Source organism: Theropithecus gelada, chromosome 9, assembly GCF_003255815.1.
Source record: "Theropithecus gelada isolate Dixy chromosome 9, Tgel_1.0, whole genome shotgun sequence".
In the NCBI taxonomy this organism is placed as follows: domain Eukaryota; kingdom Metazoa; phylum Chordata; class Mammalia; order Primates; family Cercopithecidae; genus Theropithecus; species Theropithecus gelada.
Window position 1 is genome coordinate 73,969,108 of NC_037677.1, and position 14,520 is coordinate 73,983,627.

General features: G+C 40.9%; 1 protein-coding gene across 6 annotated transcripts in view; it reads left to right on the top strand.

Moving 5' to 3' along the window:
• ANK3 (ankyrin 3) overlaps window positions 1–14,520 on the top strand; it is a 707,282-nt gene that overhangs the window by 579,695 nt on the left and 113,067 nt on the right. Inside the window, exon 24 of one of the 6 annotated variants that reach the window (XM_025395911.1) lies at window positions 7,241–7,294. The exons of 4 other annotated variants lie outside the window; for them this stretch is intronic. In XM_025395911.1, the coding sequence (XP_025251696.1) occupies window positions 7,241–7,294 (54 nt within the window). Of the gene's footprint in view, window positions 1–7,240; window positions 7,295–12,643; window positions 13,311–14,520 lie in introns of those variants that run through there. One more of the 6 variants, XM_025395914.1, reaches the window with a different exon arrangement.

Below are 14,520 nucleotides of genomic sequence, written 5' to 3' on the forward strand. Positions count from 1 at the left end.
TTTTTAAGCAAGGAAAAGAATACATAGAAAGCAATTACCTTGAGGAGGTAAGAGGGGCCTGGCCTGTGCTTGTGGTAGGGGATGTGTGAGTCTTCTGAGGTGCTAATGATGTTCTATTTCTTGACCTGGGTGGTGCTTATTTTATAACAGTTTGCTAAAATGTATATTTATATTTTATATTCTTATCTGTATGGTTGCTGTATTTTGTAACAAAAGTAACCAAGCCAAACAAATAATATAAATACACCCCTAAAGTAGTACAAATACAAAGCTAAAACCCACCCAAGGCTTTATATTGCATCTAGAGTAATTTCAGTAGCTTGCCATGGTTAGTAAGTCCTGTATGATACGGTCCCTGGCTACCCCCTTTCCATTTTCCTTTCACTTATGCTTTTTTATGTCATCCTAATACTCATCTCATTTTATTAGTCATTAATTTCAAGAGTCAGCAGACTTTTTCTATAGAGAGCCAGTGGTAAATAGTTTTGAATATTTAGTCTGTATTGGTCTCTGTCACAGCTGCTCAACCCTGCCTTTGTAGTACAAAATACCTAAACCAACCAGCCTGATTGTGTGAAACTAATAAAGGTTATTTACAGAAATAGGCTAGAGGCTGGGTTTGGCCCATGGATTGTAGTTTGCCAACTCATGGTTAATTTTTTATATTTTCTTTCAAACTAGACTAGTCAGTGCCATAGGATCAGAGTTGTCCTGGTCCCTGTCATAGGTCTTAGGGTGTATACATCTGTACCTTCATTCATGAATGCATCCACTGGCTTAATTCCACACATTTACCTGTGTCTCTGTCCCCTCTCAGGATTCCATATAAATTAATACTCTCACCATCAGAAACAAGTTTGACCAACAAGTTTTCTTGTTTCATGAAGAGGTGTTTCATATTTAGAAAACTTGTTGGTCAAAGTGTCAAAGTATTTAGAAAACTTGTTGGTCAATAATGGTACTTACCATTATTGAGTCTTTCTATGTGCTAGGCATTAAGCTAGACACATTTCATGCATTATGTAATTTAACCCTCACAATGATTAAACTGGAGCCATTGTCACTTTCATTTCATAGATGTGGAAAATAAGTTTCAGTAAGATTAAGGAACTTGATTAAAGTCACACAACATAAGTGCTGGGGCTAGTATTCAAATCCTTGTACTTCTAATATAGATGTTGTCTGGTAATTTAGATAAGAGCCCCATAACGGTTGGGTTATTGTACGTTTGAATACTATGCTAGTCTGTTTTGCATTCATATGAAGGAATATCTGAGGCTGGATAATTTATAAGGAAAAGGGGTTTATTTTGGCTCACAGTTCTGTAGACTATACAAGAAGCATGGTGGCTAAAACAGATTATAATTTTGAACACCTTTTTTTTCTTCTACATTGTATCTGTCCTTGCCCATCCATCTGCTTCTGGTAAGACCTCAGGATGCTTTTACTCATGACAGAAGGTAAAGGAGAGATGGCAAGAGAGAAAGCAAGAGAGAGGAAAGGAGGGAACTTCAATTATATACAGCAGTATGAATGAATCTTAAAAGCCTAGGCCAGGCTCTTTTTAACACCACATCTCACAGTAACTAATAGAGCAAGCATTCACTCTTTACCGAGGGGATGGCACAAGTCATTCATGGGGGATCTGCCTCCATGACCCAAACACCTCCCACTAGGCCCCACCTCCAACACTGCGGATCACATTTCAACATGAGATTTGGTGGGGACAGACCTTCAAAGTATATATAATGACATACAAAAAAAGCATTTAGCCTAGAACTTGGCATGTGGTAAGAACTCAGGAAATGTTACTTATTTGGTGCTTTACCTTTGTTACTTCTCTCAAAGTATTCAACAGCATTATTAATACTATTTTTACTCCTAATTTCTATTATGTCCTAATTTAATACCTTAATTTAAAGTACTATCAGGTCTAATTACATTAAGGAGTCAGTCTCAAAGAGTTTAAGATATTTGCTCAGGTTCACACAGTTACGGAAACTGGAATTTGCGTTTATAATTTTTTGACTTAGACTTTCTACTTGAGATTCTGTGTTAGCCTGTTTTGCACTGCCAGAAAGAAATACCTAAGAAGTACCTAAGACTGGGGGAGATATATATATGAGATTTATTTGGCTCACAGTTCTACAGGTTGTATACACATAGCACCAGCATCTGCTTGGCTTCTGGTGAGGCCTCAGGAAGCTTCTATTCATGGCAGAAGGAAAAGGGGGAGCAGGAATGCCACACAGGAGAGGGAGCAAGAGAGAGAGAAGGAGGTGGCAGGCTCTTTAACCAACTACCTGTTGTGTGGACAAATAGAGTGAGTACTCACTCATTACAACAAGGAGGGCATCCAGCCATTCATGAGGGATCTGCCCCTATGACCCAAATACCTTCCACAAGGCCCTACCTTCAACAGTGGGGCTCAAATTTCACCATGTGATTCTGAGGGCATAGACATCCAAACCATATCAGGTGCCATGAGAGAATAATAGATCAAGTGACAAGAAAATTAAAAAGACAGGGAGATTATTAAAGACCTCAAAAACAAACTTGAAAGGCATTTTAAAGAATAGATAGGATTTGGACACACAGAAATTTTGCAGGGGTAGAAGGATGGGGATCGGGAAGAGGTGTTTCATATTTAGAAAACTTGTTGGTCAAAGTATCAGAGACAGGAAAGCACAGGCCCCCACATGAGAGCTCAGCACACAGGAGTGGGGACAAGGGTGCAGATGCCGGGCACCAGATGAGGTCCCAGGGCAGCACACAAGGAGGAAGAGAAGCAGTTCTAGAAAACTCTGGGCACACATAAGAGGAAGAAGAATGGTAATTGACATGAACAGAAAGTGGTGAAGGATGAAGGGGAAAAACCCTGAGGAGTGGGTGCTAAAGGAAGCCTGGGAGGAACTTTCCTAGAAAGCTCCAATCAAAAGAGCACAAGTGGTATAGGAGGCCGGGCATGGTGGCTCACGCCTGTCATCCCAGTACTTTGGGAGGCTGAGGCGGGTGGATCACCTGAGATCAGGAGTTTGAGACCAGCCTGGCCAACATGGCGAAACCCTGTCTCTACTAAAAATACAAAAAGTAGCCAGGCGTGGTGGTGGCTGCCTGTAATCCCAGCTACTCAGGAGGCTGAGGCAGGAGAATCACTTGAACCCAGGAGGCGGAGGTTGCAGTGAGCCGAGATCGTACCACTGCACTCCAGCCTGGGCGGACAGAGAGAGACTTGGTCTCAAACAACAACAAAACTAAGTAAGGGGTACGGGAATCCTTGGTGACCTCAGCAGCTGCCATGCCATACGGGATATCCTGAATATACACACAGAAGACAGGAGTTCTAGTGTAGGTAGAGAAGATCATAGCGAGTATATTTTTTTCCTCCAAGAAGCTATGATAGAATGAGCAGCTAGAGCAGCCTGTGAGATATTTAATAGACTCCAAGAAATTGTGTGCTTGTTTAAACAATAGGCTGTTGTGGGTTTTTTATTTGCCCCAAACAAATTGTAATTTTGAATACTTTTCCCCCTGAATCATGTCTGTCCCTTCCATCTACCTGAAAAGTCTAACCTGCTTCCTATGGAAGGCTGTCCTAATGTGACCACCCTGTAACCCCCTCATTAGCTCAGTGAACACAACAGTGAGAATGAATGAGCAAGGGGAAGACAGGGTGGTGCACAGGGAGCTGGGAGCAAGAGGAGTGGGAGGAGCCTGGGAAAGATGTCCAAATGGGGAGGGGCGAGTCAGAACCCCAATGAGAATGAGAACTGAAGACAGGCCCCAAGTGTCTTTGCCTCGTGTGTACACATCTTTGGGGTATAGGTTGGAAATAAAAAGCAAACCAATAAATGGGTGTTTATTGCCAGGCACAATGATAGGCAATTTGGGTGTAAGGGAAAGAAAAGGCCAAAATCGCTGTTTATACACGAGCCTGGTACTTCTTTATACCTGGGAACAGTGGTGAACGTGTTCCTGTGTTGTACTCATGGTCCTTGTGCGCCTAGGCAATGAAGAAGCAAGAATAATGAGGTCTGGATTTGGGGTTGAGGCTAGACAAATAGCTAAGGAAGAATGAATAGGACAAACTAGCTGTGATGACACTGCCACCTTGAATTTAGCTACCTAGTTTCTCTGCAAGTGAGAACCAACATTTTTGTGCCTGATTTTCCAGGGTTAGTTTGTGGCTAGCAATTAGTTCATTGTCTAGTCTTCTTCACAAGTGGCTTAGATTTTAGATAACGAGAACTGTGTAAGTAATCCTGTACTTCTTTTTACCTGCATTCTGTCTTTAGACTTCAGTGCTCCTTTGACCAAGTCAGTGCGGTGTTTAGTCTTACTTAGAGGACTAAAGGAATTTCTGTATCCGAGTTAAGGAGTACTAATAAGAAAGAATATGAAGACATTTTAGAGTCTGTCCCAACATTGTCTTTTTCTGCCTCTTCATAGGAAAAATCTGAATTATCTTTATCTTTGTGTCTAGCTGTGCTTCTGTTTAAAACCTGTATAGCACTTTACTGCTCCTTAATCCGGGATAGATATAGTTTCTAAAGTAAGCATGCATGACTCAGTGTTGGAACTTTTCCAGGCAGAGCAATGAAAAATGTCCTCCGTGATCTTGGTTGGGTTAATAAACAAACCCATCTCAGAAAGGAAAGAGAATTCAGGTTTTCCCTGTGAACAGGTAGAAAAAGAATCAAACTGAGTTTGTACTCAAAAAAACAGCTTAAACAGAAAGAGTCATTTGTTCTGTGGAATGAATAATGGCAGTTTGCTGTTCTTTCAGAGCTGTGCAAACTTTGTCATTCAAACCTGATTCTTTTTTGGCCACCTACAATGCCAGGCTCTCATGAGCACCGAGGACTAGGGACAGGAAGGCAGAATGCTGCTGATGGCCCTCGCACAGGAGGTACATGCACCTCTTAAAACGAGAACACGCTTCTTCGGCCTTCTTCGGTTACCTAGTTAAATGCTTATTTAACTGTTTTCTCAACTTAATCCATAATTACCACCCATTTTCAGAAGGAAAGCAAGAAAGTTGTATTAATCCATTCTCACACTGCTATAAAGAAATACCTGGGCCGGGCGCGGTGGCTCAAGCCTGTAATCCCAGCACTTTGGGAGGCCAAGACGGGCGGATCTCGAGGTCAGAAGATCGAGACCATCCTGGCTAACACGGTGAAACCCCGTCTCTACTAAAAAATACAAAAAAAAAAAAACTAGCCGGGCGAGGTTGCGGGCGCCTGTAGTCCCAGCTACTCGGGAGGCTGAGGCAGGAGAATGGCGTAAACCCGGGAGGCGGAGCTTGCAGTGAGCTGAGATCCGGCCATTGCAGTCCAGCCTGGGCGACAGAGCGAGACTCTGTCTCAAAAAAAAAAAAAAAAAAGAAATACCTGAAACTGGGTAATTTATAAGGAAAAGAGGTTTAATTGGCTCACGGTTCTGCAGGCTGTACAGGAAGCATAGCAGGTTCTGCATCTGAAGAGGCCCCAGGAAACTTAAAATGATAGCGGAAGGCAAAGGGGGAGCCAATACTTTATAAGGCCAGTGCAGGAGGAAGAGAGAGGAAGAGGAGGTGCCCCTCACCTTAAAACAACCACATCTCATGATAACTCACTCACTCACTCTCATGAGAACAGCACCAAGGGGATGGATGGTGCTAACCCATTCATGAGAATCCACCCATGTGATCCAATCACCTCCCACCAGGCCCCATCTCCAACACTGGGGATAACAATTCAACATGAGATTTGGTGGGGACACAGAGCCAAACCATGTCAAAAGTATATCCTAGCACTTATTTTATGTTTTGAAAGAATGAAAACCATGGCCAGCATATGATGGCAAACAAAGGGTTACAGTGAAGACCCTCTCCTTCTTCCTACTGAGAAGAGAGGTGGAGAGTGAAGGGGGCAGTAAGTAAGTGCTCACTCTATTCTATACCTTGAGCATGGGACTGTCAGCTTTTCTCTGAGCCTCCAGTCCTGCCAGAAGGTACAGAGATGAGCTGGGCTTGCAGCATCTCCACTGCAGGGCTTGCAGGTCCTCCAGCCCAACACAGAAGATCCTGGGCTACACGCAGGAACCTCCTGAAGTAGACAGCACAATTCCATCCTCCAAACACCACCTCCTGCTTTTTGTCGCTTCTCAGAATATTCACAGGAAACCTTACTTAACACAAGCTCTTGCTCCAAACTGAAAAATGAAAGGAGAAATACATGCAGATCTGGCATCTAACTAACGTTCCCATCAACTATTCTGTAACTCTGGGCTAGAATTAGACTTTTAGAATCCAAGTTTGAGGGATCAGGATCCTAATCCTACCATAATTTCCTTTTCTTACTCCTGCTTCCTTGTTCTTTTGAGAATGAAAATATCAGATCAAGGGAAAAGCAATGTGAGCAAATACAGTCATTGGGATTCTCTAGGCTGAGAATTTATTGTCTAAATGTTGAATGAGATATATGAGATATGAATCTTTGCTGGGCGCAGTGGCTTACATCTATAATCCCAGCACTTTGGGAGGCTGAATCATCTGAGGTCAGGAGTTCAACACCAGCCTGGTCAATATGGTGAAACCCTGCCTCTACTAAAAATACAAAAATTAGCTGGGCGTGGTGGCGGGTGCCTGTAATCCCTCCCAGCTACTCAGGAGGCTGAGGCAGGAGAATTGCTTGAACCCAGGAGGCAGAGGTTGTAATGAGTCGAGATTGTGCTACTGTTCTTGCCTGGGCGACAGAGTGAGACTGTGTCTCAAAAAAAAAAAAAAGGGGAGCAACAGACACCAGGGCCTGCTTGGAGGTGGAGGGTAGGAGAAAAGCGAGGATCGAAAAACTACCAATTGGGTACTATGCTCACTACCTGGATGAGAAATAATCTGTACACCAAACCCCATGTGACATGCAGATTTCCCATGTAACAAACCTGCATACGTACCCCTGAAACTACTAGAAGTACCACATTAATAGTGTGCATCTCCTTCTTCCTGCCTTGTTACTTCACTTTTCTGTTCCATCTCTTAAAGTGGCATGTAAGGTAGAATATCAAAGTATTGAGTGTTCCCTCTGCTTAACTGCTGGATATCCACTGGTACACATACACATCTTTGTATCTACATGGCAGACTTATGTAAGTCTGGATACTGTTTCTGGTGGATAGAACATAGAGCTTATATGACTTATCTGCAGTCCCTATATTTTGTTTTGTTTTATTTTGTTAATTGTATTCATTTTTTGAATAGGTAATAGATGCACATGGTACAAAATTCCCAAGGTACAAGAGTTTACGGTGAAAAGTAAGTCTCCCTCCTCTTTGCCCCAGTAAATACAGTTCCCATCTTGAAAGGCAATCACTGCTTTTTCATTGATTCCACATTTATTGAGCAGCTACTATGTGCCAGGTTCTGCTCTGGGCAATGATATGAAGCAAAACAGACAAAGCCCCCTGCCCTCAAGGAGCTTACATTTTGATTACAAATTTCTTGTAATATTCATTCAATAGTATCTTAAGTTTTGTATGGCCAGCCCACTGTGGTAGTTAAAAGAAGGGCTCTAGAGTGACAGCAACTGATTTTGAATCCCATTTTCTCTATGTTCTAAGTCATCTTGGAGTATTTATTCCACCACTCTAAACTGTGTTTTGTTTTGAAATGGAAATAACAATTCTGTTTTATAAGATTGTGAGAATTAAATGAAATAACACATATAAAACACCAAACAGTGCCTAAAACATAGTAAATGCTCAATAAGTATTAGTGTTAATTATAATTGATCTGATTCTACTGTTCTGTAATGCTGACTAGAGATAGTTAAAGGATTTATTTTCCCAATAGTTTTCATTTCCTCTCTTTGCTGTATGATCAAAGAAAATCACTTTCTAAAGGATAAGCAACGGTAAATTTAAGTCAAGTTTGATCATTAAACTCTTGTGTATTAGACTATTTGCTGAGTTCTATTAAGAAATCAACTCCTAGTAAATCAGTAGAGTATAGAGACACTGTTTCTCTTTATTCCTTCTAATCTTTTTTAATCCCGTGTAATTTGGAGGGTTGTACTATTTGGTCTGTACTATTAACTATTAATTTAAACTTTACAATGGGAGATTCTATATTTTACAGCAGAATTAAACACTTCTGAGCAAAGTTTCTAACAATACAATTTGGTATCCTTATCTTAAGGAACTTTATGACTCAAGTCTCCAGCCAGATGGGAAAACAACTTTCAGTCCATGGAAAAGTGACAGAAGTTCTCCTTGGTGATGGTCTTAAGGTCTTAAGGTGGAAAGAGATTAGAAGAAAAGTAGATCGCATAGGGGAAGAAAAGGAGAGAAAAGAACTTCTAGGATAAGAACATACTTTTAAATATTAGGCCAATAACTATTTCTTTTATTCGATATGAAAAAGGATCACTGGGGGCGTAATGAAAGACTGCAAGGATGTTAGGTTGGGTATATTACACAATATACTGGACCATTGACTTGGAGTCTAAAAAGGAATGAGGGTACACCTGTTTGGCCCACCACAGTCCTGATAATCATTTAATATACTCTCTTGCTGTCCTTTGTTCATGTTTCTATTTTGTATTGTTTTCCTGGCAGACGAAGTTGATGGATCTTTGAATGGTTGATTATGGTGTAGGCCATCTCTTCTTTCAGCCTAGTCACGATGTAGGGAGGACTAGGAAGAGGAGATTGCTGGGTAGTTGAAGTAAAAATGCCTCTGAACCGTTTTTATTAATTGGTTAGTGGTGGGGTCAGGTAGATTTGGGGAGTTTTGTATTCTTTTTAAATATTTTCTAGGCTCTGATAATTTATTGATGGAAGTACATTAACAATAAGAACATCAGTGCTCAAGATAAAACTTTCAGGCCGGGCGCGGTGGCTCACGCCTGTAATCCCAGCACTTCGGGAGGCCGAGGCGGGTGGATCACGAGATCAGGAGATCGAGACAATCCTGGCTAACACAGTGAAACTCCATCTCTACTAAAAATACAAAAAAAATAAAAATTAGCCGGGCATTGTGGCGGGCGCCTGTAGTCCCAGCTACTCGAGAGGCTGAGGCAGGAGAATGGCATGAACCCAGGAGGCAGAGCTTGCAGTGAGCCGAGATCGCACCACTGCACTCCAGCCTGGGCGACAGAGGGAGACTCCATCTCAAAAAAATAAATAAATAAAAATAAATAAATAAATAAATAAATATTTCAAAATGCATCAAGTCAGTACTAAGTAAGTGAGGCCTTCTCTAATGGCATCTGCCACTGTGCTCCTGGGCTTTATGTATACACATCATTTATTGTGCTACAGAGCTAACTCTAATTTATTAGTGATACATTAGGCAACCAGAGTGCAACCCCTTTGGCTTACCTTTGGACCTTGTCATTTCTCATTTTTGTTTTGGTTACCTATTACAAAATAACAGCCCCCCCACCAAATTCAGTGATTTAAGGTCTTTTTATCTCCCTCAGTTCTGTGAGTTAACTGGGGCTCAGCTGAGTCTTGGGATCTTTTAAGAGATTGCAGTCAGATAGCAGCTGAGGCGGAGGAACGTGACCAGATGTCCAAGATGGAGTCTTCATCCAAAGGTCTGACACCTCAGCTAGGATGGCAGCAACAGCTGAGCGTTGTTGGCTGGGCATTTCTCTCTCTTTCTCTCTTTCTCTTTCTCGGACTCTCTCTCTCTCTCTTTCTCGGACTCTCTCTCTCTCTCTTTCTCAGACTCTCTCTCTCTCTCTCTGGTTCTAAGCAGCCTCTCCATAGGCTACCTTGAGCTTCTTTATAACATGGTGCTATTATCATAGTCAGATTTCTTACACTGGGACTGGCTTCCCCCAAACCACTGTTTCAAGAGACTTGAGGAGTCTGCAAGGTTTCTTTGAACACAAACTCATTCATTCAAAATCACATTGCCAAGTTTTACTGTTCAAAATTTCAGCCAACCCAGATTCAAGTAGGGGTATTACACAGGGCATGAATAGAAGGAAACGTAGTTCATTGGAGGTAGGGGTGAGGAGGGCATTTTAAAGACGAGCTACCAAAATCCTCTTTGCCTAAAAATAGTCAAATTCCTCTATAACACAACTGTTACTTCACTGCACCAAATACCTCTAGAAAACATAAACCTACACAACTCCTTTTTAGTGAGTGAAAATATTTGACTCTTGGTAACATTTTTAAGTTAAATATATCTGATATGAAATGCATGTCATCTTTTAATAAAATTACCTTAGTTGGCTTATACACACCTGTTAGAAGCTGCCACTAGCCAAAATGTGTTTGGATTATATAGTGGATTAGAGAAAGTTAACAAATCACACAATAAAATTCATTTCATTCCTTTCTAATCTTTGGTACAGCAGTGTGTTGTACTATATGATAATGATAGAAAGTTTTGTTTATTGAAAGGAGTGTAAATGAACTTTGTTGTTGTTATTGTTCATTTATTCATTCCATCAACAACTTTTGTGATTACCTAACACAGTGCCTTGCTTATCATAAGTAATGGAGAACAGGGACACTTTAGTGCTGTCATTGGATTTTGTCTTTACCAGTATAAATAGTAGCAAGTTAAATGCTATTTGAGTTCATGCATTCAGATATTTGGGCACTGGAAAAAGCTGTGCCACAGAATAATAGTAACCGTGCTGATTAAGCCCTTACTCTGTGCATTATTTCATTTGAATCTCCCCAGGAGGCCTGAGGGTAGAGGCAGACTTATTACCCCCAGTTTTATAGAGGCTGGAACTATGACTCAGAGCAGTTAAATGGTATTTCAAAGGTCACCCAATCAATACATGGTATAGCTTGAATTTGAACCTAGAGCACCTACTGTGCAAAACAGCATTAAAAGAATACCATTGTTTTTATTTCTAAATTCTATGTCTTTTAAGAAATGTTCTCACCATTCTAAAATGCTAAGTGGATAATTATTTAATGTTATAAGGCTATTTTATTTTCATTAATCTTTGGCTAAATGTGTTGACAACTCCCACCCCTACCCCAGACTTCTTTTGGTTTCATAGTGACCATTTCTGAAGTCTAAGAAGTGTGGCTAAAGAATAATGGAAACTTACTTTCATTGAAATTTTACTGTATACCAGTCATTTAGCATAATATTTGAAAAGAGTGCTAAGTTGCCATGACATGTAGATTTAAAAGATAAAAATAACTTATATTTATTATCAGTCATGGATTCCAAGATTATTTATGAGAACTTCCAATATACCTGGCCCAGGAAGAATATGGCTCCTAACTTAGAGGATCTCACCAGCCAATAGGAGAGACTAAGCAGATGTGTTTACTGGCAATACATTCTGATGAGGGACACCTAATGGTGAGTAGAAGGTGCGAGGGCTTCTAGAAAGAGTCAAAGATTAGAGAAGTTCATCTGGAAAAAACAATAAAGGTTCCACCAAGAGAATACACCTTAATAAAGGCTCAAAGTCTAAAGAGTTTAAGGACTTCTAGGGACTGAAAAAATTCTGTGTAACAGGAGGGAAGGTGGGTGTGGAAGAATAGCCAAGAAGGAAAAATAGCCAAGAAGTCAGTGGAAGGAACATTGCATCATAGGCCTTGCTCAGAAATTGGAATGAATGACAGTCTTTGAATAAGGCTTTGCTCAGTACTGTAGTTTGGATTTGAAATGCAGACTTAAAAAGCCGATGAACATTCAGACATTTCTCTTTAAACAAGACTTCCCCTTCTATTCTTTAGAGTTGGAAATTATTCTCTGCTTGGGAATAGTTTTCAATATGTTCCAGACATTATAAATGACTTCCCTTCTATTTCCATGTATTTACCATGTTGATTACAGTCAGGCTGATCAGAGTAAAGCACCAGGTGTCATAGCATCCTAATATTACATGAATCATGCATTTATCCATTCATTTATGCGTGTATCCAGGGAAAACAGATTTTTTTCCCTACTTTATCAGTTCTACAGATTAAGATTCCTGTGTATTTAGGTAACATTCCAAGGGGATAGATGTGCTCTTATAAAGGAGTGCTTCCTTCAGCAAGACAATTTCTAAACCCTTTACTTTCCAGCCCAATTCTCTAGCTATTCTCAGGGGCGGTGGGGAAGCTCAAAAAAAAAAAAAAAAAACAAAAGCAATTAAAATGGCCTCTCCAGTGTACCCAGATGGAAGATGGGAAGTCCTGCTAGTTTTTTCCTCTACTGCCAACATAACAGGGTAGAGCAGCTGAGAAGGAAGGCCACTGGTGGAGAGGGAAAGAAACAATGTAACAGCAAAGTGACAGAACTCAGCCCTGCCTCCTATCTGGGGCAACAGAGGCCTCTCCAGTCAACCCCAATTCTCCCTTTACTTTGCACTTCCACCAGGGACCTTTCGAAGGAGCACCAGTGAGTCCCTCCATATTAAATAGTTGAAAGAACTTGGGCCAAAAATAAAGCAGAACACCCATTTGCTTTTTCCAACTTGTCTCACTTCTGTTCCCTTCTTCAAACTCTTGATAAAAAGCAGCGGCAATTAGTGCATTGCAAAGTGCTTCTTGGAGAGTTGTGGGAATCACTGCTGCTTTCCTCAGCCCCAGTTTCACAACCTCAACTCAAGGGCAGGCCCTCCCTCTCTCTTTTTCCCCTCCTTCCACCTGACAGGGACCATAAATAACTGAGGCTCCCAGTGTTCCCAGCTGAGAACAAAGTTGAAAGTTTGCCTGGAGCTCCGTGCCACTCCCCGCCTGGGCCACTGCTTTGTTTTCTTCTAATGTTTTTCCTCTACCTGGGTTGGCTGTTTCTTCATTCATATTTGAGAAGAGTCACCTGCAGATTAAATGTAGCACTTCGCTCTCTCTGCCTACATGAAGGCTGTCTCGGTTACCGGACTAGGCAACGCGCATTGGTATCAAATTACCGAAAGTCTACACCGAGCAGTCCTCATATTTACATACAAATAACTCAGGGGCTTGCATTTATGTCACCATTCTGTCCTGCTAGAGGCTTGCCAGAGGAGTTTTTAATCCAATCAGAAGGAGCTTTAAAAGGATGTCTGCGGAGTGGTCAAAAGGATCTTAATCTCAATTAAGTGGCTTTTTTTAAAAAAGATTTTTTGGGAGGCCTGAAATTTTGAAAATCTTCAAACCCTGAGTGGGGAAAGATGTGTAATTCCTCAATTGCCTACGAGGATATCAAGATGCTGGGAGGAATTCAGCGGTGGTGAAGAGAGTGGATACAAACCAGGCATTGGTTTGCTTGAGCTGGTTTGGAGGTTAATTCTAAATCACTGCTTAAGGAATTCCTGGAAACATCAGGAAAACATTTGATCATCCAAGCCTAGTGGAAATGGCTTTACCGCAGAGTAAGATCTTTGAGTTGTACTTGGTGTGTGCTGTTTTTGTTTGAGATGCAGTGAATGTGCAAATAGCCCAGCCGTAAATAGTTACTTAAAATAATCTCTTGGTACTGGGTAGCAGCAGTAGAAAGTTGATCTGTTTAGTTTTTACATTTGCAAAAACAGTAGTTGACAGTGTATTTTTAGACTTGATTGGTAGTTTAAAAGCTGAGCTCTTGCGGTTTCCTGAGTTTAAATGAATGGAAATTGTAAACAGTACCTAATATAGGAATTGGAAAATATATCTGGGGGAATGAATCACTTACCTTTGAGAAAACACAACATGTACACTTTTGCAATCTCTTGGCCAGCGAAGCTTGTGTCCAGAAAGAGGGTAAGAGTTTGCCTGGGTGGGGAAGGAACTTTTCTGCAGCCTGTGCTACCTTTTGAGAAGGATGGGAAATGTCCCAGAGGGCAAAAGACAATTGAAAAACCTGCCTTGTCACTCTTGGAATGTGGTTTTTCCCTGTGAGGTCATGTTTTGCATACGTAGCTGGTAAAAGTATTTCACATAATTAACTCTTTGTCTTGATAATTAAAGAGCAATTTATATAGTCCTTTCAAAGTGCTAGAGCACCCATATTATCACTGGAGAATACTGCTTTGCTTTCCATGTAGATTTCAAGCATTGGGACAGTTGGGCTGTTGTTAATTTGATAGGTTTAGAAACATTTCAAAATTGACGTGTTCCAAGGCTCTCCAACCGAGCAAGTTATGGTTCACATAACTTGCTAGTTTCTTACATAAGCCCCAAACTGAAATCCTGTGTGTGAGAAAACCGGTTGTTGTTTTTTTTTTTTTTTAAATGTCTGTTTCCTTCCCACATATAATTTCAAGAACGGTAATGAAGAGGTGGTTCTTATTTTGTAATCCATGTCCATTCAAACAAGCTGCCCTCATCGTGGGTGAGGTGAGGTGAGGAGAACTCTGACATAAAACATCTACCTGTCTAGTCAGCTGAGGCTTACAGGGAAGCAAAGGGATAGGGATAATGTTTTAAGATTCGTACTTAATACCAGGAATTGTTTCCGCTACTTAAATTCACTCTTGAAATTGTATACTAACCTTTACCTGTACCTTTTCCTTCTAAACGGGAGTTACAAAAAATTATCCAGGGGAAAGGGGAAGGTGAATATGAGATAATGGGGGATTTGCTGATAATCAAAGGAGTGATTTT